Genomic DNA, 27,052 nt, shown 5'->3' with positions numbered 1-27,052 from the left:
AATGGTTGAGGAGAGGCAGTCCTGCAGCCCCTGGAAAGGAAGAAATCTGATTAGTTTTTTTCCCCTCCCCTATCTCCCACAACTGAAAAACCTGGGGAAGAGCATAGCAAAGAACTCCACCCTGTTACACATGACAAAGACTCGTGGTTGAAAAAAGCCAAGGGAGATTTTTCTCTGAAGCATTGCTCACAGATTCACAAGGAATGCTTCTGGACAGCTGCTGGCAGCAGCCTGCACTCAACCCAGCAGCAAAGGCTTCCTCCTCCCTTTTAATGTATGAGTGGGCAACAGTTCCTGCTCTGCACCCCAACCTCTGCAAAGCCACACTTGCTGCTGTGCGCTAAACATGGCTGGGGTTGGCCAAAGGCTTGCCCCCAGCTTACACTCCAGGAGAGGACTATTAACCCAGTTCTTGTGGAAGCTTCCTCCTCTAGCAGATGTTTAATGCAGTAACTTCTTTCAAGACTCTCTCCCCACCACCTCCTTCCACGGCAAGAGTTTGGTTCTGGTGTCCGATGGGAAGGTACTGCAGCCAACAAACACACCTCATGTCAAAAGCATAAGGCCACTGCCCCCACCCAGAAAACCACAGGCAGGGAACTGCTAGCAGCATCAGAGAAACTTGTGACATATGCTATAAATCATGGCCATAAAATATAAGCAGTACAAATAATATGGTTAAAAAGGCAAAAAGGAAATTCCTGCTCTTACAGCTACAGCACAGCCAGAGCAGAAACTGACTCCTTTTCTCACCTGATTGTGAACTGCAGACACCACTAAACTTACATTAAATCTCTGCTGAAAGAAACACACAATTGCTATCAATACTGCCAGCTGGCAATGTTCTGTTAGAGGGCCATTGTCTGGCAATCACATTGGATAGAAGAGACAAGAACTTATACCCAGTCTTCTCAGGGACTTGTGTGATTGATCCTGCCTGTGGGTTTCGAAGGTGTTCTTCTATTTATGTTCTAAGCCTAGATGATCTCCTGCCCCACCAAGGGGACACTAAAATAGGAGAACAGTGATTGTGTAGGAGATTTACCTGAATAGGGTAACAAAACTTTGTGATGTTTTAACTAGAGGTAGCAGAGTTAAGTCTGGATATGGCTTAGTGCAAAGGTCCCCTTTCTAACACATTCAGAAAACACAAAACCAAACAAATCACAGAAGAGCAAGATGCAAAATCTGAAGACAGAAAGAAACCAAAGCAAACAAACAGAAAGAAGTGAGGAAAAGCCCCTGATGTCTTACAGGAGATAAGGCAATTAAAAAAAAAAAGTGGGGGGGAAGCAGCATAAATTTGACTTAATTTCTTACTTGAAGAGTTTTTTCCAACAAAAGAAAGTAGAGAATATGGTGAGGGTGAAATGATGAATGAAAGAGCACAGAAACAGGAGAAACAGATTCAGTATGTTTCCACTACTCTGTATTTACACCATGCTTTCTGGAAAGATTGACCATGTTGGTGATGTACAGGTAAGAAAGACAAAAACCAAAGGCATTCCAGTGCCTTGCTGGGAAATTCATTATTCAAAGGTTAACTCATTGCACAGTGTTTTTCCATGTGCTCGGTTTCCACCTCAGACAGGCCATACAGCTTGCACAGGCATCTGCGGGATCTGTCTCCAAAACGTTTCCTCAGGCACTTCCAGCCAGCTCTCCTTCACATACAGAGTCTTGAATTACATCCACCTTGGCCAGGAAGGCACTCCCCGAATATTTTCTTGCAATTATCAGGCATGGCTAGAACCTGATCTCATATGGCTGCCAACTAACCATCAACTGGGATTTACACATCAAGAGGTGCAAAAGGTAGTCTGGAAAACAAGGGAGAGGCCAGAAGTGGCTTCCAGAGACACTCAGTGATTCAATCACACGTGCTGTGAACCCAATGAAAAAAGAAAGAATTTGGGCTCAGGATTGTAAACCTTGGCAGCTAATTCATCACAAAACTGATTGTGTGCATACAAAGAGCAAATTGCTACCACCTCAGTCTTAATTATATGAACTGCCTCCCACACAATTGACAAGACTATGGGCAAATGACCCTTTCACAAAATGCAATAAAATAAAAAAGTAGGAGCATGGTTTAAGCCTCTGTGATGTGCACTGCTATTTTCACAGTAAGCTCTGCTCACTAGACCAGGCCTCATCTTTTATCACAACACCTGCTTCCATCCTCTTATTCCTGCTGTCACCTCTCTGCTGTCTGAGTCCATCTCTGAAGAACCTCTCTATCAAACCTATCCCAAACACACCTGTTCCAATCTGGTCAGACAAATTCTGCTTTAATAGCAAGTAAAAAGAACAAAGAAAATCAGCCTGGAATTTGTTCAGTTTTGAATTGAACATATGGTCTTCTCAACCCCTTTTTGTGGTTGATCACAGTTGACCAGTTTCTAAGCAAGGACACAACTTCCCTCACAGCATTGCATTCCTGAAGTCACAAAATTATTGTTTTCTAATTCTAGAGTATGAAGAAAAAAAATTAACTTTGATGGCCACTTACTGTAAGGACCCATACAATATTTCCTTGCAGTATTCCCACAACTATTGTTTCTTACAAGTATCAGCACAAGATGCCTTGCAGAGCTTCCATTTTAATCGCACATAATGTTCCTTTTCCCTCTAACTCCCTCTAACCACATATTCACAAACCAGTCAGCCAGGCTCCAGCCACCACGGGCTTCCAAGTTGACTGACAGAACAGTCCAAGTTTTAGTTCAGAAAACCTCTGAGATCTAGAACTTGTGCTGCAGCACAGTCCTTAGTCTTCTGTAGAGAGCCATAAACAATATTTGCGATGGAAAAACCGCCCCAAAAAGTTTTAAAGTGTTTTCCTGACAGCCATCAGCCATCACTAAATCAAGGCTGGTGTTTGCTTGCTACTCAGCATGAAGAAGGCAGAGGGAAATGACAATCTACAAAAAAATACCTGAACTAATAGAACTAATTAGTTTTTAATTCCCACAGGTTTTAGTGCAGTGTAACACATTTCCTACCCCTTAACAACAACACCAGATCCTCAAATTATGTCCACTTCAGAGCTTGATAATAATTGCATTTACTGTAGTGCATTAATGCTGTTAGAAGCTTTGAAAGCCTCTACTTTGAACCCTCAGAGGATGTACTTCAGCACCAATAACTACACGAAACAGTGACTGGCTGGTGCACTGCAACTGACTAAAAATATTCAAAAATTATTAATAATTTATTTTCTTCGGATGACTTAACAATATTGTACACATCTTTTAAAAGGTAAAAGTTTGGTATTTTCCCCATGCAAAATAGAAATGAGGCATACCACCCAAGGTTACTTACCACATGGGTAGCAGTGACCATCAGACGGCTCCAGCTGCTGCCACCTCTGTGCTCAGGACATGTGAACAGGACATGTGAACACTCCCAAGTGTCCCTGCCTTCAGCCGCATTAATGGAAACACTATTTATTCACAGTGTGCCGCAGCATATGTCACAGTTGAGATGACCACAATATACAGAGTATCACCATACAATTTCAGAAAGCTTCAACCCATGCAGAGTAACTCTATACCACTCCAGAAGGCTTCAGGCGTCCACCCATGGAGAGCAACGTCACATTACTTCAGAAGACTGCAAGCATCTGCCCTCCTTGTTCTTAAGCCCAGCCTTTTATACCCCTCATGTTAATGCAGTGCCCTCTGTTCCCTCTGGTGGTTGGTCAGTGCCCCTGGGCACTCCATGGCTCATTGCTGTCAGTGCTGCTCACCTGCTTCTCACAGCTGAGCCCACTGGGGATGAGGCTCTGCTGCAGTCCCATCCCCAGTTACCACAAACTGTGTGCCTACACCAGGGCATACAAATCAACAGGAGTTCTGAACCCAATGCTTCCCACTCAGCAGGTTGTGACCTCCCTTAATAGCCCATACCAATTTTGACATCTGAATTGAACAGAGATGCCAGAAGCACCTTATGGCACCATGCCCTTAGCACTTCTCCCCATGCTCATTCTCCAGGTTTTACTGTTTGCATAGACTCTATATTACAAATAAACAGAAAATTAATTATTCAGCTTCTAATTTGCATTGCATGTTGATGTTTATGTAATTGAAAACCATATAATTACTTTATGTTTCAACATCCCTCATAAATATGGATTTTTAAACACAATGCTTTAGAGCATTAGCACCAAAAATCCGGTAACATGAGATGGGAGCGTGAGTTACTTTGGCAATCTCAGGGAACAACACGAACACTAAATACTGGTGTAATGTCTCTCAACATTTCACAATTTTCAGCAGGCAGAAGAAAATCCGCTGCAGTTCCCAGCTTTGCTAGGAAGCCTGATCAGACTCTGGGACACAAGTTTGAATGCAAGAGCAGCAAAGAAGGAAAATCTAGAATTCAACAGCCTTATTCTTCACACATTTACAGGTACTGAAATGCTTGGCTGGGGATGAATTTTAGCCTAATCTAAAGCCTGGCAAGAAACTTCCTTTTTCATGATAATCTACTTACTCATCAAGTTTCATTTGCTAGTTTTAGATCAGGCAGTATGAAATACCTTTCTCTGGAACCCTGACTGGCAACTGGCTTGAGCTTTGACGTCATCCTCAAGCAATGTGTGCTTCACAGTCTGTGAATACAGCACGCTGGCATAGCAAGTTAAGTGTGATCTACACTAAATAAACAAATGCCTCCAGCTGCAGAATGTTAATGCTTCCATTGACCTGGCTGGGACCAGCATTTGGAGGTAGTGTGCATGAAGATCAGTAAGGTCTGGTAGATACACTTTGACATTAGTATCACCTCAGTGATTTGGTATCCCCCACAATTCAGTTTTCCATACCTTTATTTGTCCTATAGGATGATATAAAATCATAATTTCAGTAAGGCAGAATAAAACTGCAGCTAGGCTAGCACTGTGAAGTGAAACCACTTAGAGAAAAACAAGAACCACCCTAAACAAGGATTTCTCAAAGTAATAGACACAAACTGCCACGGCATGTTGAGGTCCTGCACTCATGGGATCACCTGGACTTCTGGGGACAATTCTGCATTTCTATATGTTCTCCTTCCTACAAAACAAGTGCATTGCAGCAGCACAGATTCTAGCTAAAGGGACATCTGGCTAACCTTGAGTCACTGAACTTGTTGTTGAGCAAATGTCAGTAAAACTTCTCAGTTGGTAACCCTGCTCTAGGGGACTGTCTACGCTGAAAACACACTGCTTTAGGTCAGTCACATAATTGGCTATGTACTAAACTGCTACGCAATCTGAATGGAGTCCCTTTTACATCTGGCCATATTGGCCCTGCTTGTGGCATTAGCTTTGTGTAAGAACACATATACAAGCTCTGACAGAGCTCCCATGCTAAAAATTATTCCCAGATATAACTGAAGTAGTGAAAATATATAGATTTTAAGCACATGCAAAACTAGTTACAGCTGGGGACAGAGTTGCAGCCTGACATTTTAGGATTCACATCTTCCAACTTTATTGTTAGCAGCTGCAGACAGAAAAACCCAAACCAAAATTAAAAATCTACCCCAAATTCTGATACTCAAGTAGCTGAGATCTGTTTTCCCCCCACACACAAGATATGAAACAAAACTGGTCTTGCCAATTCCACTGCTGCACAAAAAAACAGTCCAAGTCCTAAAAAGAAAGAAAGGGACAGTGGTACTCTCTGCCCAAGTCCCAGTGCAAACTGCTGAATGCAGCCACATTCCTCAGTAACTCATCTTGGGAAATCATTTCTAACCAGTGGTTACAGACATGACAATGCCAGACCAAGATTAACAAAGGCACTGAAGCATAAATTAACCTCACATCTTTTTCTGACCTGGTTAATGCACACAGGTCTCAAAGCTAGATTTAGGCTAAAGCATTATTACTTACTGGAGATTAATGCCAATAATCAGGCTAAACAGCAAAGTTTAACTAGAAGTGCAGGGTTGATAGGGCCAGACCTGGTGGGACAGGAATGCAGACCAGCTCCCAGCCGGGCTTGAAAGTAGAATTACAGGTTGGGGCAGGCCAGTCTGATGAATGAGGGTTAGAACATGAAAGAGAAGACACAGCCAAGCTAACTCCCACTCTGCTAGTGAGAGTGTCTCCTCAGTATTTAACCCAGGAAACCTCTTTGAGGCTCTTGCACGACATGTGTTTGCTATAACTCCCATTTTCCAACAAAAAACAGACTATCCTTGTACTGAAACTGCACTAACAGAAGGTTTCATTTTAAATACAAATGCTATAATAATTTTCTACAGTAACTAGAAAATACACTTGGTCACCTTACCTGGAACTGATTTTGTTTCACAGCAAGTCAAAGATTAACAGCTGAGCCTTTTATTTGGATTCCCCCCAGTGACAGCAAAAAGACTTGGGTCTGGCACCTACAGTCCAGCAACAGGAGCCTCTTGCACAATTAAATATCACTGACATAATGAAAAGTTAATTCAATTCAGCAGTCAGGGCATGGCATGACATGCTAATACATACAGTATTTTTTCAAACACCAACATGCTGTTATAAACTTGTGGAAAATGTATTTCACAGGAATTTATTTATTTTTACTAATGAGAGCTCAAGAGATACTTTAATGAGCCTCAGGATCAATGGAGAGAAAATATCCTTTATTTCACACTCGTTTTCCTCAAGTGTAACATTTTATAAGCTGTTTTTGAAGTTTTGAAGCACAGGCAATGAAACTGGATATCCATGTCATCACTTCTTTCTGGAACTTTTAATTAGACATAAATGCCACAAAGTGAAGGTAAGAATATCTGTACACAAGCGTTCAGAGCTCACATTTCATCTCTGCACAGTTGAAAAGACCCCATGCCTTTTCAGGCTCAGTTCCCAGCTCTTCTCATCAACCACTTGACGAAAGAAAAGTATCCTTGCACCTCCTGTTTTTGTAAGTAGCCTGAGAACCACAATTGCAATTCCAGCAACAACAATAACAAAAAAAACCCACCCAACCAACCAAAATTAAAAATCATGGTATTACAATAAAAGTCTTGTAAGGCACTCCAGTGAGACTGGCACTTCCATGAGAGTGTAAGCGGTGCCTTAAGGGAAGGCATTTTGAAGTACATCTGTCTACAGAACATACTAAACACAAGCTGGAGGCACAATGATAGTTCTCCATCCTTACTCTATCTTCAAGGAATTGCTTTCAGGTCAAGGTAACTGTTGCCAGATCCTATTTTTCTTCCCTGTTATCCCTGATAAAGCTCTTGGCAAACATGGTGACTTCTGGTGACACAAAAACCCCATTCAAGACTTGACCTAGATCATAAAACTGACTTTTACAGTAGTCAAGTCATCATCTGCTGGTAACTCTGAGCTTGAAGTCATCAAAGGTGCGCTGAGCAGGAGATTAGGTGAAGAGTCTGGACACCTCCCAGATCTAGAAACACCTTTTAAACTAAGTTTGTTGAACCCTCTCAAAAAAATAAACTTTTGAGGAGAAAAAAAGTAAAGAAAAGGAAGCAGGGATTCAGGGAATGGAGAAACATAGGAAAGAAAAAATTCGCAGCTAACAGAACCATTTCCATTAGTAAGTATTACAAAAGAAGGATATTAGAGAGCTAATATGGTCAGGCAAAGCCTTCATTTAATAAAACATTCAGTGACATTTTATTTGTGTCCTTCTTTATGTTTCTGCTTCTATTCAGTCTGCCTCTGAGTACTAAATTCTTGCTGCAGGCTGAATCTGGGCTAAGATTATGCACAATGATTGCAAGTTGAGCTTCAGTTTACAGACTGGGACAATAATGAGTCAGAGAGACTCAATAAAACCCTGTATACAGACAGGATCAGACTACAAAGCCTTGGGATGTCTAAGTGTTACCACAGCAATTGGGAATTTCAGAATTTCAATTCATCAAGTGCAAAGGGCTGGTTACAAGCTCCATACAGAGTGGGATGTTCTGGGAGCTATTTGTGTTTCATAAAATAGTTTTTGTGGTATTTCATTGAAATTTAGAATATGTGTGTTCCACTTAGGTGTCAGTTCCAAAACCCACTTTGCATTGCAACTCAATCATGCAAACATTAGCAATGGCCTTAGTGCTTACCTCTACAGCCAGCCCACTTCCAGCTTTGCCTATAACTTGATCCACAGAAATTATCATCACAGAATTCGTATTATCATGTGAATATTAATTTTAGGAAGTCAACTTTTTGAATTATTTTCCTCTTATTCAATACAGGGTCAGATTTTTTATTTTTTACTACATTGACAAGTTTTATATAAGCAATTTATAAATGCCCCAGAGAAAAGAATGGAGACTTCGAAAACTGTGTAAGCTGCTAAATGTGTTTTAAAATACTGGGGTATATAAAAATCATAATGCAAATTAAATGAAAAGATACACAAAAATAAAAGGAGGAGGTATCCACATGGACAGTAGTGGACATTACCAAATTCACAGGACAAGAATTAACTTCCAAACGTTTGCAAAACATTTAATTTTTAAATTGACCACAATGGCACTGTTTACAAACAACTGCAGAGCTAGAATTTCAGGAATATTACTGAAGTCAAGAGCCTCTTATTACAGCAGCAGACAGAGTGAACACAGACTAGCCGCAATAAAACTCCCTTTCCTAGGCAACAGAGTTAAAGCTAGTAAAGGTATTTAGCAACTTAGAGAGAAAAAAGAAGGGCTGTGAAAGAAAAACTGGTTTGAATTAAACTACCCAGTATGTTTTTGTTAGCGTTGAAGTCTTCTAAACTAAAAGTACAAAATGGAGGAGAAGAACTGTGAGGACACATTTAGATTAAAAAAAAACCCAAACAAATTAAGAGAATAAATTAAACACAGTCCTAGAGCTGAACAAATTTATATGGTTATTGGAAGATACTGAGAAGGAGTAATTCCTTCTGAATTGAGTGGATGCCTGTCGCAGAACAGGAAATCCCCTCAGCAACAGACAGACCTGAGGAGTACACCCAGAGTAGATGCTATGAATGATTAACACTGTCAGCTAAATAGAGGCATAGGAGAGAAGACTGTGGGGAAGAGAAACTTTCTTCTGAATTGAGAACTGTTAAACACAGAACACAAGCAGAAGTTTCTCATTGCTGCTGGTGGTGTTAAACCTGGAGTAATGCCCTAGAAAGAACAGCTCTTAAATAATTCAAGCAATTATATCCTCCATCCAATCCCAAAATTCAAGCACATTCTTTGATGACTACGTCACATTCCAGATTAAGGGAAATATTTTGCCGTGCTACTTCACTGCTGGAAAACTGAGATGACCAAAGTATACCTGGATGGGATTAAAAGAATTGCTCTGAAGTTTATCATGGCAGTCACAACAGCTACACATAACTTCTGTGAGGAATTAGAGAATTCTTTGACTTGCTGCTAAATTGGCACTTTTTAATCTGACACTTTTCTCATGACATACAAACCTTTATAAAATACACAACACTCAGTTACAAGTGTTAAGGAGAAAGGAGATCAGGAACGCCCTCCGAAATCTGATCTTCTCATTTTCACAACTAAATCATGGGGCCCTCCCTCCTGTCAAATTAATCTACTCTTGTTTGTGACTAAAATTAATCTTTCGAAATGCATGTCTTCAGGTTCATTTCAAATTGCAGCATGTTATCAAAGCTGTCATTCATTGAGGATGGCACATTTTAAAGTGTTCCATGTCAAAGCTGGGTCAGTATGCTTTTCAGTAGGAGGCCACATTCCTGTTTTCCTTGTCTGCAGAGTGACCCTACTTTACTGAAAGGATCTTTATGCATGGAGGAGTATCTGACACAAACCAAACTGATATACTGCTGAAGCTTTGCAGTAATGACAGCAGGATACAGGAGGCCTTTGAAGTTCATGGAAGAGCAGAAAGAGGTGATAATTTAAAAAGCTTGTCAGTATACCCAAGAGCAGAAGGAGAGCAAAGTAGCAATTAATAATTCACACTTCTATTTCCCATGTTGTCCTAGTATCTCAAAACAGTTTGCAAACATTGATTAAGTCTAATGGCATGCCCCTGAAGCAGACAAGCACGGCTAAAGCTCTATTCCTACCAGCCAGGATGGCACTTTGGGAGCATTTCCTTTAGCTGATCTATGCCCTCTCTTCCCCATCTGTTAAATGGTGATAACGACACTATCATGTAGTGGTTCAGAAGCTTAGTGACTTCTAAATCAACACATTTACAGATAGAAAAACAGCACACAAGGACAATCTCGTATGTCAGATTACACTCAATTACACTGAACTAAAGCTACCACATTTGACATTACACAGCCAGTGGGAAGAAACCCCTTTATCTTCATTTTATAACACCCTACAGATTTGCCTTGCTCTGTCCCTAAGTACCCAGAGCACTTGAGTTCTAGTTAATGACCAGGATTCATGGGTACTGTGTGAACGCGAACACATCATAATTACAGTAATTACATCTGCTGTGCAAAGAATTGTGAGAAATTAAAGACTGTCCACAACAGTGTCTAATTCCCAATTAACATAAAGTAGTTGCTGTGTTTGCAAGCCAGGACAGACATACCAATAGTTGCAAGCTCCAGAGGGAATCGTAATTTATATTCAGATGGGAAGTTGAACACATCACACTGTTTTAATCCTAGCTTTGAAAGACAGGTATCCACACATTGTCCACTTACAGATGGTGAAACAACAATTCAAGGAGGCAGTGAGCTGCCAAAAGGAAAAGCCAATTACACAGGTTCCCCACAACCAGCATTTCACTTTGGGAACTCCTCATTCCCAAGACCATACTTGGACCATTTATTTTTCAAATTAGCCCACAACCATGGCTGTTCTTGTCCTAATGGAGAGAGTTTCTTCTTCATTGTTTGTGCCTCTTTCACACATATAATCAGAAAGAATTACTTTGCTTACCCTCTTACTAATCTAACATTTCCAGAAGGACCAAATATGAAGACAAAAGTAACAGCTGCATGAAATACAGCTCTTTTCTTCTCTTAAGCCTGACAGTCAGTTCCAAAAGCAGATTGTCATGACAACAAACAACCTGGAGGCAATCCAGCCAATTAATCTGCAGAGGAAGCAGTCGTCCCAATCTAAAAGAATAGCACTGATGCTTTAAGCTTCAGAAGCCAAAAAAAAAGAGAGAAAGCAAAAGAAACCTTACCACCCAGATTAATGTGATTAGGCTGCCTTAGAGCCGTAGTGAGGAACAGCCCAGCCCTGCGCACACGCTGGGCCCTCGGCAGCCCTTTCATCCCGCTCCCAGCAGAGAGCAGGGGCAGGCCAGACCCTCTCCCAGGCTCTGACCCAAGCACAGCTACGTTCCCAGGCTGTGATGTAGTTCAGTACACAGAAGAGTCAGCAAGATGACTCCTCCAACCTTTACATGTGGAGCCAAGGAAAGAGCTCATAGGTTAGGCAGAGGTATGACACAGAAGAGACTGTCACACACCATTGCTGTAAGACCCTGTTTTGTTAGCATTGCTTTTGTGCGTTCTTCCTCTTCCTCTGTGAGTTGTCAAGAATATTTACCAGCATCTTAAGCTCAGGATTATTTTATTTTCCACAAGGGACAAAGTCACCAGTGCAGGTAGATAGTAAAGTAATTATCTTTCAATTTCACTAATTACATCTTCCTTCTTTATCTCTCTTCCTGCTTTATCTCTCTTCATCTGTCCTGCTTTCTACAGAATAAAGCACACCACATCTCCCCTGAAAATATCCACTGCCTCCCATATTTTTTCTACTTTGGTAGGAACTCAGACATTAAAATGTCTAACAGCAGATGCCCAATACATACTGTTTGTTAACCTCGAGTCATTCATATATACTTCTTGTTTTATAAAATACTGTGGTATTAAGTTACAGAAAACAAAACTGAAAACCATTACCTGTAGATTTATATGACAGGTTAAAAAGAACAAAAATGTCACTGTGTTTTGAGATCCTCCCAAGCCTCAATACACAAGAATTTTCAAATAAAAATTTTCTTCCCTGCCTTCAGGGGAAGGGTAGGAATAAATGTCTTCATTGTAGACCTGTCCTGCAGTTAAACATGTCTTTCAGAACATAACTGAGCAATGAAGATCTAAAGCTTTAAGCATACACAAGATTTACTCATCTGGTAAACAGACAGATTCACTTTCAACTCGGGTTTTACTATCAATCCCCCCAGGTCCAATCCATCTCACAGAAGTACTAAACAGATTCCCAGCAACTTCAGTGAGCATTGGATCACAGATTACAAGTGCTTCCTGCAAAACTGTGTTTTTACTAACCTGAAAAAGATACCACTCTTCTGAGAATGCAATGTATACATGTGCACACTCTCCACACATTTCATTCTCACTATCTGCAGTGCTAGCCAACACAGCTAGCCAATAGAATCATATTTTCTGCTGAGCCTGTTGCGTGTTGAGTTGGTAGAATATTGCAGAAGAGAATAAAACCCCTGTGCCTACCTTGAGGGCTTTCGCAGCTTTCTTCATCGCTGTTGTCCTGGCAGTTATTTTGACTGTCGCACACAAAGCTTTTATCAATGCAAAGACCATTTTTACAGTGGAATCGGGCAGTAGAGCAAAGTAAGGGATTTGCTGCTGCAGAAAGAGAAAGTGAGACCTTTCATTAGGAATTCTCTTGCTCAGGCAGTTAAATAGCTGATAAGCATCAACCACAGGTCACAACTCAACAGCTGGTCAATTTGTTGGGTATGTGGGAGTAACTTGGCAATCAAACCAGTCCTGGCTCTCTAACCAGGGAGAGCTGAAACTTCTAATTTATGCAAGACTCATTACAATTAGCAGAGATTTAGCCCACCCACAGTTGTGATAAGCCTTCTGTTCATTTTCATGAGAGCCCAATCATGATCACTGTTCCACATTTGCTCACACTGAAGACATATGGAGGGTAGAAGTGCCTACCATAAACACTGCCTGTTGATTCCCATTACAGAAGGCTCAGTTTAGCTGAAGTTTCATATTATAAGACAACAATTTTGACTGAGAACTGCCAGGCAGTGGTTTATTTACCTCTGATTCTCTTCCCATTCTCCTCACTATTTTAAATTGATATAACAGCAGTGTTGAAATCTCTCAGCCTCTCACTGTTTGAATTTCAATTCCTTTTTAAAGAACAATATTTGCACCCTTCATATATGTCATATATAACCATATCCTTCAACACAGTCATCACCTAGCTGAGACATGCATAATTTAGCTGGTTTTAATATCTACTCATAAATCAATCTCTGTCCTTTAATACTTTTTGGCACTCTTCTCTGAACTCCAAACAGTTTTTGGTAATGGAGTGACTGAAAAAGAATGCAGCTTTCCCACTGAAAATCTTTAAAAGGCTGCTTAGATGCCCTGTCTACTTCAAACTGCTTCTCCACCACAATAACAAAGGGGATTAGTTTCCAAATACTAACTGGCTTCCATTTTTGCATCTTTAAAGTCAGAGCTACATTTAGAGCTTAAATAAATAAATAAAACTTTAAAGTCTACCCTGCATATAACTTGCAGGACAAAAACACTCCAAATTTTTCCAGCTCTCCAAGAGTTTGTTTAGCAAAACATGCTAAAAGTCCTTTGGTTTGAAACTGCTGCACCCTTGAATACTACACTGTTTTTTGAGGTCACCTCAGAACCTAAATGGTTGTTCCTCTTCATAAGCAGTAACTAGACATTTAGACATGCTAAAAACCACCAAGTGCCTCACTGCCATAGAATAATGGGGAGGTCAGTAGCATGTTATCATCAGCTGTAAGGTCCCATTAGAGCTACACACTACAAGCTCACAGGAAATTGTGTCGTTTCTAATGAACTCCATAAGCTGGTGCACTTTGAGTTGAGACCTGCCACTTGTCAGTCCACCACCTTAAGGATATTCAAAGCCCTTTTGTAAAATCTTATTTTTAGTCCACTTGTTCAAGTGTAACTCAGTTATTTCCTTAGCCTTCAATGCTTCTCTGGCTTCACTTTCTCCATAGAAGTGCTGACTCCCTGCCACAGCCACGTAGTCCTTGCAGGGCCCAGACCAGACTCTCCAGGACAACAACAGATGCCAGCTTAAGAGAGATTCATGCTGTGGAACTGCACCAACCACCAACAAGCACCAACCACCAACAAGAAAGGCAAGTCCTCCATGAAGCAGACAGTGACAGACTACTCTAAAGATTGCCCCTTTTGTTATCTTTGAAAGCTGCTGTCTGTGTCCTCCTCCTGACCTTTAAAAGTCATTGAAAACAAAATCTCAGCATGCCTCTGACAGGAGACTGAGCAAGTATTTTGCCGCAAGCTTTCACCTAGAGACCCGTGCTTTTACCAGCTCTTGATAGTAACAACAGAGCTGCTGGATTCAACACAACATTCCCCTACTGCTATGATATATCCCTGCTAGACTTACAGATACAAATGGATCTGTGTAACCACATGCAGAGGGTTTAGCCCAAAACAAGGAGTACTTCAAATGATCTCTCTGCTACAGCTTCCCTGCTGCTGTGCATTGGCAGGCATGTCTGGCTTCAAGAATCTGCCTCTTCTTCCAAGAACCTGTTTCACTCAATATACCATTATTTGCTTTTTTGTTGATTGAGAACATGCATAAACAGAGAAACTCAGATGTGCTGATGACCAAATACATCATATTCTTCAGTGACAAAAACCAAGCAAATAAAAATGGAACAATTCAAATTATATTTAATATTTGTCCAATCTGAGTTACATCTGAGTACAGAGAATATGTTCAAAGCAAACATTCAGCTTAAAACTAATTTCAGGGGCTTGGAGTATCACACAGACATTATATACAAAGCAAGACTGAGATAGACCTTAAAAAAAAGGCAGACTCATTTTCATGAAGTGAAAAGCCAATGATCATCTGGGTCATAAACGACAGGGAGAATATTTGACTCAGAAATGGAAGGCTACCAAATGTTTCCTTTCTAAGTAGCGTCAATGAGTTGAAATAAGCAGCAGTGCCCTCACTTGCAAGCAGGCTCCCACTTACTGCAGTTCTCCTCATCGCTGCCGTCGGGACAGTCCTCGAAGCCGTTGCACCGGAAGCGGCCAATGATGCAGTGGATCCCGCTGGCGCAGGGGAAGAACGTGGCACCACATTTGGATTTGGCTTTTGCTGCAACAAGAGACAGAAGTGGGTCAAGGTCAGGGAAACAATTTACCAGGGTTAGAGATCCTGTTGTAGCAGTACAGTTAGAAGGGTGCTCTATGCAGTGCTTTTGGCACTGATGTTAGGTGCCTTCCAAGCACATTAGTGGCTTTGTGAGACTAAGAAACACAAGAGATCCTCATAAAAATATTTTTCAGGCTGCAAACACAAATAACACTGCCTTTATTCCACATGATTTATATAAAACTGGGTGCAAAAGGACCACTGTATCTCCTGCTGCATAGCACAGCTATTCATAAAACATTAAATACTAACAATAGCATCAAAATGTGTTTAACACATGATTACAGAATCTTATTATGAGCTCAAGTACTACACATGTCTTACTTTACTGCAGTCACTCTTCTTAGCAAGAGAACACTGCCCTCAGCCATAGTAATGCAGATGGTTCCACCATGATGCTCAAGGCAAGCACCAGTTATGTACTGTTATTGCATCACTAGCCTAGAACAAAACAACTCCCAACAAAAAATGCAATTTTACAAGACAAATGGTTACATTTTTGCTTTTTCAAATTATCTCATGACTTGATGGACCACACCACAGGACACTGAAGACTTCAGACAGTCCACTCCAAAGCAAAGGCAGTCTCTGCAGGAGTATGCTAGTAACTGCAGGGAGGTTAGTATGGTGCAATGTGGTAAAGCCACTGATGGGAGAACATCAGGAAAGAAGCCAGATCCATAGCTTGCTGGCCTTTTAAGCAAATGATTCCTATTCCTACACCAAATCTACCAAATCTAAGATGTGCTTACAACTCAGAGGTTTTGAACTATGACAGACTGGGTACCACAGCAAGAGCCAAGTTTTTTAATGTGGCCTTATGGCACATCAATACACCAGCCTGCACAGTTTTACAAGGCCAGGACAAGGTCAGGGACTATCAGTGTACAGACAAAAAAAAAAAAAAAAAAAAAAAAAAAAAAAAAAAAATAAAAAAAAAATTATATCTAATAGGGATAAACAGTATTAATTTGGAAGGAATCATCTCTTCCAGGATTAACTAAGTACAGCTGTAGCAAAGCCTTCTTCCATCAGTCAGCAGAGTACATCTAAATTGTTTTATACCACACCTACAGTAATTCTCACTTGCTTTAGTGTCCTCCAAAATCAAATTCTTTCAGTTCCTCTCTTACATGTTTTTCTTCATTTTATAACCAATTTTCAATTAGAATTATGAAACACAAAGTAAGAGGTATCACTGAATTTCATATATTCAACTACCACTTTTTCTGAAGAGTATCCATGGTCCACTTGGGGAAAGACAGTGAGCCATTACTTTGCAGAAAAAGATGATAAACTACCTGTGCTTCAGACCTCTGGCAATAGAAAACCACCAGCAGAGACATTTGAAATATGCAATTCTTCATACAACTTCAAAGAGCAGCTTCTGCGTTAGAGTTCTGAGACAGACAGATCTCAGCTAAATAATTCAGTAACCATGAGGTATGAGGCACCATCATACCCCCAAAGTCTTTAAACAAAGGCAGCAAAACCGATTCAGTGTCATCAAGGCAAAGAGTCTGTATTAATGCACTAACAAGCCAGCCAAGATGCTGCTGGAAGAGACTGATAATAGCACATGTATGTGAAGAGGTGCCCAGTGTTTCACATGTTGTGCTTTTGTTTTTGTTGTCCTTTCTATAAGAGCTAACATCTTTCTGAAACCCTACAGTGAACACTCCCCAAATGCTTCTGGACAATTTATTTTAGAGATGTATTTTGAGACACAATAGTTCCAGAGGGAACAAAAGGAAGAAGTTCCAAGAGTTTCAAGAAGGAGAAGAAATAACTAAAAGGGGAAGCAACTATACTTTTGCCTTTGTTAACATTTACTGGATCCCATTTCTCCAAGCAGGTTTACTATTGTCACTTGGGGCCTGAATTCAGAGGCTATCAATTTTCTGGCAAATCATACTCAATGATGCTCTTTGTCCTCTCTGAAAATCTTGACAAATTAAGGCTTCAAAATTATTTACTTCTAACATTTCTAGCATGGACCATTCTCTTACTCTTGTAGCCTATTCTTCCTGACAGATTTCAGACTGTGAACCATCAAAACCAGAGCCTCTAGCCCTCTGAAGAGGTCATGTGGCTGCATGTTCCTAAGCAGAGTGAACATGCAGCCAAAAGTGGCAGTGAGCACTGGAAGAGCTCTGTTCCAGACGTCACAACATCCTGGGCTGCTCTGGCCTCAAAGGGTACAAAGCACATCTGGGACATTGCCTTGAGCTATCACAGTAAAGCCATAAGTAGTATTTAATGTTTGGCCACACCTGGAAGAAAACAATGCTGGAATGACCAGGATCAAAGTCAAGAACTCTTTCTTCTGTATAAAGCATAGAGATACCCCACCAAAAAAAGAAAGAGAAACCATTCAGGACAATTATCTACTATAAGTGTTACTTAGATAGTTGTATAATGTTTACTTAAACATTTTATCCCCAGACATCCTTCTGTCTTCTCCTCCTCTGAAGACAGCAGCCAGAGAACAAGGAAATTCTGTTTTAGAAAAACTGTTCATAAAAAACCATATACTAGTAACCACAGACGAAAAATAAACAAGGAACTAAACACCTTCAAATTATCTCTAAGTTCTCCTTTTCTATAGTCCACTGATTTTATTTTTTTTTAACTGGAGAGAAGGAAAAAATAACAAAGAAAACTCAGATTCAATTCTCTGTATTTGCAACAGACATGATATATAAACCAATCCCAATTCAAATTCACACTTACATTAAAGACCCTAGGAATACAAAAGAGCATTTCAACCACCAAGGTGATTCACAAGTCAGTAAGTCGCTAACTAGACACAAGTCTTGCTCCCAGACAGAACTTAGTTTTCCAAGTTCCAATTCCAGACACAAAATGCATTTTTCATATGCTGTACACAAATGCAGGAAAATTAGAAACCAGTAAAGGCTTAGTCCAAGTCACATGCCCTGACTCTGGAGAACTCCACAGAAGAATTTTAGCTTTATTTTCAATTTGACATCCTTCTTGTCCCCTGGCATAGTTTTCCCAGGGTTTTCAAGTAAGTGTTTTTTTTGTCACTGCTCATAAAGTTCCTATGGAAAGGACAAGCATTTCTTCCAGAGCGGAAACCTACCTTCCCATTCCGCAGCATCTCTGCAAATACTCTAAATATGAAGGGCTATCATTTTCTTCAGGTCTTTGGCACCCTAACAAGTAACAGATACATATACCAGGATCATGACAGCCTACAGAATATTCAAGTCATGCACTGCACTATCCCAGCATTCCTTTGCAATTTCAACTCCCATTACGTGACTATTACAAAAAGAGTTTTCTTCTCCTTTGCCCATCACTGTGTCTCCTACTGCACAGGTTAAGAGTTTTCAGGCAAATCTGTATGTGAGAAGCTTTATGTTTATCTAACAGAAGCAATCTATTTGGCTATTTCAGTGATTTCAGCCTCAATAAGCTTTCAAGGACAGCATTGTCTTTGCAATCTGCATTCTCCTCTGCTATGCTTGGTTGCAACAGGCTCAGGATAATCAAGAATTACAGGGATATCAGGAAATGACAGACTAGAAGTGAAAAAATGAACAGGCACATGTGGATTGTTTGACCTTATTTATCCAAGGCATTACAACCAGCTAAAGGAAAGGGAAAGAAGGAAATTGGTTGTTTTTAAAGGAACTTGCAGCAAGTCCACCTGAACCCATGTCTCCAGAAAGAAGAAACCCAGAGATCACACACTGGACAGGAAGGGGTGAAATACAGCACGAAACCACAGAGCAACTTACAAAACTGTCACTAAAGAAAGGCTATTCAAATTCAGATCCTGTGTTGATTCAATACAGCAAGTACAAAAAATACCCCAAAAACCTGTCATTCAACCAATTTGTGAACCTGTGGCAGAAAGGATCAATTCACTCCAGTTCCACTCTTCATTTGTTACTTATTCATGGCAGAAGCGACCCAGGACTGGAAGATTAATGTGAATCTATATTTACATTACACAAAAGGGAATTGCCATGGTATTTAAAAAGAGGTGTCACTGAACCACCATGAACTTGAGGAGCCTCCTATGACTCCATCACCCATGAGAAGAAATTGCTCTTCACTAAAATACTCTTCTTCTTCTCTTAAAATTCAAACATGAAGCAAATGGCAAAGATGGTGGCAGAGAGTTGCTGGCCACAGTACAAGTTTGCCAAATGTTCCCTCCAGGTTGCTTCACTTAAGCTCAAAAAAACTATTTGGCAGTTGTATGTGTGAGTGCGTGAAGTCGCTCCTTATGCTACACAGAACCTAATCCTCCCACCCTCTACTTTCAGAGCTCTAAAAAAAATACTAACTTCCCATCAGGACCAGTAGTACACTCCAATGACGATGTGACAGTTTGCAGGCACAGCTCTGCAGCAGAAACAGAAAAACATTTTGCTATCTTTAGGATCCCAAGTGTGAAACTGTACTATTTTTAAAAAAGCATAATCCGTTTTATTATTTCTCAGCAGAGATTCACAATAGCAGAGGAAAAGAAACCAGATTTGGCAATACTCTGTAAATCCTTATGCTGTATATAGATAACACTTTTCAATAAAAGCGATTTTGATACTCAAGACTACAATGACTTGGAACCTGATTAGAAGGTTACAACTGATCTACAATGGGCAGATGATTTTTATTTTCATAGATAAAGCAGCAAAGACATCAAATGCATTTTATAATTAACAGTATTAACTACAAGTTTAACAAGACCAAGGGCAAGGTGCTGCTCCTGGGTCAAGGAAAACCCTGACGTTAAGACAGGCTGGAGGGTGAATGGACTGAGAGCAGCCCTGCCAAGAAGGCTCTGGGGATTCTGGTGGATAAGAGTGGACATGACCCAGCAATGTCCACCTGTGGCCCAGAACATCAAATGCATCCTGGGTAGCATCCAAAGTAGTATGGCCAGCAGGGCAATTGAGAGCATTCTGCCTCTTTACTCTGTCCTCGTGAGACCCTTGGAGTGCTACATACAGCTCTGGGGTTCTCAGCAGAGGAGAGACATTGACCTGTTAAAGGGAGGCTGGAGAATGGATCACAGGGCTGGCACCTCTCCTGTGAGACCGGGCTGACAGAGTTGGGGTTGTTCAGCCCGACAAAGAGAAGGCTCTGGGGTGACTTTACTGTGACCCTTCTGTAGCTGAAGGGGATCTACAAGAAAGCTGGAGAGGGACTATTTACAAGTGTATGTGGTGACAGGACTTAAGCTGAAAGGGAGTAGTAAATTTAGACTGGATATAAGGAATAAATTCTTTAATGTGAGGGGGGTGAGGCACTGGAACAGGGTGCTCAGGGAATGCTGAGCAGATGCTTCATCCCCAGAAGTGTTCAAGGCCATGTTGGATGGGTTCTGAGCAATCTGGTCTAGTGAAAGGTATCCCTGCACATGGCAGGAGGCCTGGAACCAGATGATCTTTAAGATCCTTTCCAACCACAACCTTTCTGTGATTCTATGACTGTTACTGTTGAACCAGCTTATTTACACCTCAAGCATTTCACAGGTAGTTACAGTGAACTGCGCATTAATTACTGCATGCAACATGCAAACAGCACACAGCAGGCACCCCAACGATGTGGCCAGCAGAGAAGCCTATTTCCTTCTTTTAACTTTACAAACATTTATGTTTTAAAATGTTTATCAATTATTCTGTAATCAGAAGTGAGGAAATAGGATGCAGCAGATACAACGTAGAGATAGAAGTAAACTGCACAGAACTTGAGCTCTTTGAACTAAATTGTTGCCTTAGAACTTCTCCAAGCAGCAATCAAGGAAAGTAACTTTATGCTGCTTCACAGCTACACATCTCAACTACGGATAATGATTTATTCAGCTAATCAAAACTTGATTACTTGCTTGCAACAAGAGCAACTCTCCAGACAGAAACCACTGTGTGCAGATGCTGCATTATTGCACAGCCATTAGTATTTTCCTGACTTTGATAATAAACCACCTTAAACTCCTTTGCTGTGGTTAATTTTGGTAAGGGATGCTACAGCCACATCAGACAGCACTGTAAAACCAGATTCTTTTGATGAATGCATGGTGAGATGCAGCATTTCAGTAAAGCTTTACATGAAGGAGATAAAGGTTTCAACTTCAATTTACAAATAAGGATTGATTTGATAACAATATGTAACACAAGCTGGATGGCACCAGGATAGATTCCTTTATATAAACTCTAACCCTGTTAACACTTACAGTTATTTTGCGTCAGTTAACTGCTGTTTGGACTCTACAGTATTTTCAGTTCTGTTCCCAACAGGAAAGCCACTGCTACCTGCAGTCACTCAGCTGCCTCAGCACTGAAGACAAATGCATCATTTGCTGGTTCACAGAGCTCTGGAACAGGGCTGCCTTGCAGAACAACATAGAAGTTTCACTTTCTCTGCTTGCTTTTTTCCTATCTAGAAAAAAGCTAGCACCTGAGTAATAGTGTCAGTATAAAATGCAATTCTCAGTCCACTATGCCAGAACTGCTCCAATTCAAAACTAAACTATTATTTAAGTTACTGAGTTATGATACAAAACACAGCCAACTGCAGAGCATTCATTGCACCTACAAAAAGCCCTTGGGTCACTCTTATTTTTGCTCCCTGTTTAACAAGGCAGGTGAAAGAGTTGCTATTCTTAAACTGCTAATGCAAACACAGAGAAAAAGAGCCTAAAATGTGCTTTATTTTAAAGGAAGCAATTTTATAGGTTTTTAAGTAGTGAAATTAGCCCAGTAGGAAGCATCAGAGGTTGCCTCTGATATAGTAAACTATCAACCACTTACATGAGCAATATCTACAGTGTAGTTAGCAGTGAGACAGAAAGGACAATGCTAAAGCAAAAAAAGCCAAGTAGTCTGCTGCCATGAAGAGTAAATGGTTTCCTTCTAAAAGAAAGCACTTCAGAGCTGAATTACTATGGTTCGGCAGCCTTTAGTTCTTGCCAGACAATAAGGCACTAAAATAATCTTTCATCGTCTAGGAATCTATGTTTTAGTCCTTCAAAATCATCACAAAGCAGAGCTATCAGAGGAGAGCACAAACAAAAACCTTGGTTTTCAGACATTCAGTAAAGCAGTTTCTCACTAAGAGAAGTATTTTAGAGGTTTACAATTCACTAAACAACCGAAACAATAACATCATACTAAAGGACAAAGTAAGCACAATTTCAGAGTTGTTAAGTTACTCAGGATGCAAACAGGCAGGACAGAACATCACCCTTAAGGCACTTTAGCAGCAGTACTTCTCAGGAACATCTGTGTGTCTGATGGGCTACAATCCCTCACTCCATTCTGGGATACTACCTACTTGCTCTTTTTCTTTCAGTTCTGCCACTGATTCCATCCAACTGTTAAACTTGTCCAATTCCAAGTTCTCCAACTGGACTATTTAGTGACCTCCATCAAGAGGATTAAATAATTAGCACCACAAACCCTCTTGATCTCCCTGTATAAAAAGCTATCAAATATAAGCAGCTATTGCACTTGCCCTACTCATGTGTAATTGAGCTTCAAATGAAACATTTACCATGGTCCCTTAATTACAAATCTTATTATAACTACTAAGTATTTGGTTGCTTAATCATGAGTTAAAAAACAGCTAATTCCAGTTTGATATTCCAAGTTTGAGAGCCATCTGAGTAAGTGGCAAAAAGATCAGCAGCTGCATTACAGCATTTTCCCAATTAATGCTGATGCTCATTTCATGTGTTGTTTAATATCCAGCTTTGCTTAAGATTTCTGATGTTTTTTTACCTACCTGTAAGAATTATTCCAGGTCAACCAGGAGATGACAGGAAGCAGCAAGAAACACAGAAGGAGACTTAAAAGCACTCAATGATTTTGAGATGTGACTAGAAGTCCAGAGGTCTTCCATGTGTGTATATGTGCACCTACTACAAAACATACAACTACCTTTATTGAGAAATTCCTAGCTTTCTGTTATATATTCTAGCTATCTAGAAAAAGAGGAGTTAATTTCATTAGATTTTTACACAAATTATTACTGGGTTCTAAGTAAGAATGAGACAACAGAAGATAAATTTGCTGGAATCCTAGCACATTACAATGCTTATTCCATTAACATTAATACACAATATCTATTTTTGTATTTTCATTGTATATAAATATATGAATATGTAAATTCATATTTCATATGGCAATGAAAAGCAGCTTTTCATTGCCATGATCCTGTCAGGATGCTAATTAGCATCTGGCTTCTCTCTTTCTAAGTTCAGACCCTGCTGTTAGATTTTCTCCTTCCATATATTAACACAATCCCTACCAAAAGGTGTCAGTATAAAAAGTAATCCCTATTTATCATCCTGTAAGGGATCCACCTGTCTAGAAGAGGCATGGGGATCTTCGGCAAAGGGGATCTTTGGCCAACTCAGTGAGCAGGCATTAAACTGAAGGACTCAGGGTGTGAGCTCCATAGTGGCAACACTCACTACATCACATCCAGCTGGGGAATAAGACAGGCCAACCACAGCATCAAATGTTCCCTATCTGACTACCCACGTGAGAAACAGAAGGAAAAGCACCTCAGGGGTGTCTGTGGTGGATTCTCCCACATCCCTTCCTTCAGGAAGATGTGCAGGAACTATTACCTCTCTGAAATGCCTGTACACGAACACACACAGCACTGGGAAAAGACCAGGTAGAATTAGAGATCTGTGTGCACATTCCCACTGCAGTTACAGAGACATGGTGGGATAGCTCAGATGACTGGAATGCTGTCACGGATGGCTACATCCTTTCTTAGGAAATTAGGCTATTTTCTTCTCACAGACCAGCAGTGTGGGGTGGTGGAACTGCTCTTTATGTGAGAGAGCAACTGGGATGTCTCGAGCTCTGCCTCGGGCTGGGTGAAGAACCAGACAAGAGCTCACAGGTAAGAAGTCAACATGCAAGGGACAAGCTGGGTGACACCTCTGTGGGTGTTTGTACAGGCCACCCTGTCAGGAAGGGGAAGTCAATGAGGAATTCTCCAGTCAGCTGCAAGAAGACTCATAGTCACAGACTCTGGTGCTCATGGGGAACTTCTGCCACCCTGATCTCTGCTGGAGAAACAACTCCAGCAGAGTTGGGATGTGGGAGCCCAGGAGGCTCCTGCAGAGCACCGATGGCAACATTTGGACACAGGTGGTGGAGGAGCCACTGAGGAGAGGTGTGCTGCTGGAGGGGTGTACTGACAAACAAGGAAGGACTGGCTGGGGATGTGAGGGCTGGGGGCAGCCTTGACTGCAGCAACCATGAGATGGTGGAATTCAAGATCCTGAGTGGAGGAAGCCAGGCAGTAACTGGAATTACAGCCTGGACTACATGAGAGCTAACTTTGACATCCTCAAGGCCAAAGGAATCTGAAGAAGAATCCTGAGTTACAGCCCTAGAAGGTAGGAGGGTCCAAGAGAACAGGCTAATACTCAGGTAGCGCTTCCTCCAACCTCCAGATTGTTTAATTTCTTATTCATAGGGATGCACCAAAGCGGGCAGGTACGTCCGTAAGAGTAAGAAATCAAGTGAAGAGGGAAAAAGACCTGCATGAATAAGTAAGGAGTTTCTGGCAAACCTCAAACAAAACAAAATAGTATGGAATGTGAAAAAAGGGACAAGCCACTTGGGAGGAGCACAGGAATACTGTCAGAGTAGACAGGGAAAGTGATAAGAAGAGCTAAGGTCCATTTAGAATTAACAGGCAATCGATGTCAAGAACATCAAGAAGGGCTTCTTCAACTACATCACTAGCAAAAGGGAGACCAGGGAAAATTTGGGTCCACCCATTTGGGAATGAGGTGGGTGCCCTGGTGACAAAGAATACAGAGAAGGCTGAGATAGTGAATGCCTTCTTTGCCTCAGTCTTTGCTAAGGAAAAATCCTTGGGGATCCTAAACCATTGAGGCAAGAGAGAAAGTCTGGATAAAAGTTGACTCTCCCTTGGCTGAGGAAGAACAAGTTAGAGATCAGGCAAACTTCACACCCACAAATCCAAGACCTGTGGTCCATCCAATGAGATGCACCAACATGTGTTGAGAGATGCTACAGCTAAACCATTCTCTATAATCTCTGAAAGACCATGGAGAACAGGAGAGTTCCCTGAGCACTGGACAAAAGCCAATGCCCCTCTACCTTGCCCTAGAGAGGCTGTGTTGGGAGTACTCTGTCCAGAGCTAGTGCTGCTCAGAGAACTTCTAGAGTCTCCTCTGGAGATATTAAAAAGCCACCTGAACATAATCCTGTGCAATTGGCTCCAGGTGAACCTACTTTAGCAGTGGAGGGGGGAGGGGGTTGACTATGACCTTCAGAAACCCCTTCCAATTCCAAGCATTCCATGACTCTGCGACTCTGCGACTCCTCTGTTTCCTTTGGAAGCATTTAAAATGCACTAGATGGAGATGTAGCATAAAGCAGGGCACCACAAAGGTAGACTGTTAGTCCTGTTTACAAGGAATGTGAAACTCCCAGATCACACGCTCAAAAAAATGCCACAAGCCTCACACTTCTATCTTCCACAGAGATGTTAGCACTACGCAGAGTTATGGAGTATTCCATCTGCTGTAACTATATGAGTTACTTTAACATACTGCTTTTATATTAATGTATTTATTATTTACCTTTTACGTTATAACTGCATCACCCTCCTTCATGCTCACAGGGGATCACAGAGCACTTCAGTCAGTATTTGACAGCTAGCTCCACTGTTTGTATCAACAATTCATCTGTCTTGGGACACATCCATTTGCAGCAGAGGCTTGTCATCACCTCCACAACTACACATAGACAACGACCAAAGTTCACAACCATCTAACCCTCTGGTAAGTACTTTGAACCTTATCACAGCCACTCCACACTTCCCAAAGTAGCAGACAGAGGTTTGATCAACTAAAGCCTACAAGTTCAGCTGTAATACTTTTTGAGTTACAATAATAAGGTTGTACCAAAATCCTCACATGTGAAAAAGTGATTTCAATGCTGGAGTTCCCCTTTTAAGATTTTTTGGGTTTACTTAGTTTTTTTTTTTTTAAGTGCCAGGTCACTAAATCACTTACTTGTAAATAAGCAAGGAATGAACACTTATCTTCTCCAAAATGTAGTGAGCCTTGATATAAGACCACTTCACAGCTATTTAGCTCACACTTGCCTATAAGCTGTTCACTAGCAAGACAGAATACCACTTATCAGCAATGGTAACTTCTCCAAGCTAAAAAATGCACCTGGCTAGCAGCTACAGACTGCAGCAGCTGAGATGCCTTCACCTTTATACGTGATGGGGCAGTGCAAAAACTTGTTGCAGGTATGCAAGGCTGGATCTTAATCCCAGGAATCTGTAAGCATCTCTTTAAAATATCACCCTGCATCTCATCTTCTGTAGAATTATTCTTAGTCTACACCTGGCTTTAACTGATGCTTTAAGAATAATTTTCTGGGGCTACTGAATATTAAATCAAAGTCAGTAATCTTTACTGATGAGTAGGATTAGTCCTGCCCAAGTCCTGGCCCACTGCAGTATTTCTAGATCTCGACTGGTTTAGACAATCCCCTCTCTGAATGAGGCAGACATTTCTTTTTAACAAAACACCACATTTCTTCAGTGCACTGAGTTCTACTTGTCTAACTGAAAGCCTAATATTTAAAAGGATAGGAGCCAGAGTTACTTTGTGCCCTTTGTTCCTGTACATGAAAGCCATTCATTAGAATGACCCTGTTATGTAGTTAAATCCAAGCAAAATATCTTCAGCTGTAATAACTATACTATCATAATAAGCACTTATTAAATACCTTATAAAGATTGTAGCACTCATTGTCTCTACAAGATTTTTTTCTCTGTCTTTTAAAGGGGCTATTAAAGCTGGTTACTTGTTCTTAACAGTGTGGAAGTCATGATTTTGACTGCTCTC

At 40.8% G+C, this 27,052-nt stretch overlaps 1 protein-coding gene across 4 annotated transcripts in view; it reads right to left on the bottom strand.

Moving 5' to 3' along the window:
* LDLRAD3 (low density lipoprotein receptor class A domain containing 3) overlaps window positions 1-27,052 on the bottom strand; it is a 105,341-nt gene that overhangs the window by 37,499 nt on the left and 40,790 nt on the right. For all 4 annotated transcript variants that reach the window (XM_030274104.4, XM_030274105.4, XM_072929871.1 and 1 more), the window contains exons 3-4: window positions 14,971-15,096; window positions 12,426-12,560 (exon numbers count right to left, since the gene is read on the bottom strand). In XM_030274104.4, the coding sequence (XP_030129964.1) occupies window positions 12,426-12,560; window positions 14,971-15,096 (261 nt within the window). The remainder of the gene's footprint in view (window positions 1-12,425; window positions 12,561-14,970; window positions 15,097-27,052) is intronic.

The sequence above is a fragment of the Taeniopygia guttata genome, chromosome 5 (assembly GCF_048771995.1).
Source record: "Taeniopygia guttata chromosome 5, bTaeGut7.mat, whole genome shotgun sequence".
Lineage (NCBI taxonomy): Eukaryota > Metazoa > Chordata > Aves > Passeriformes > Estrildidae > Taeniopygia > Taeniopygia guttata.
The sequence above is the reverse complement of the archived record's forward strand: the minus strand, read 5'-3'. Positions and strand labels throughout refer to the sequence as shown.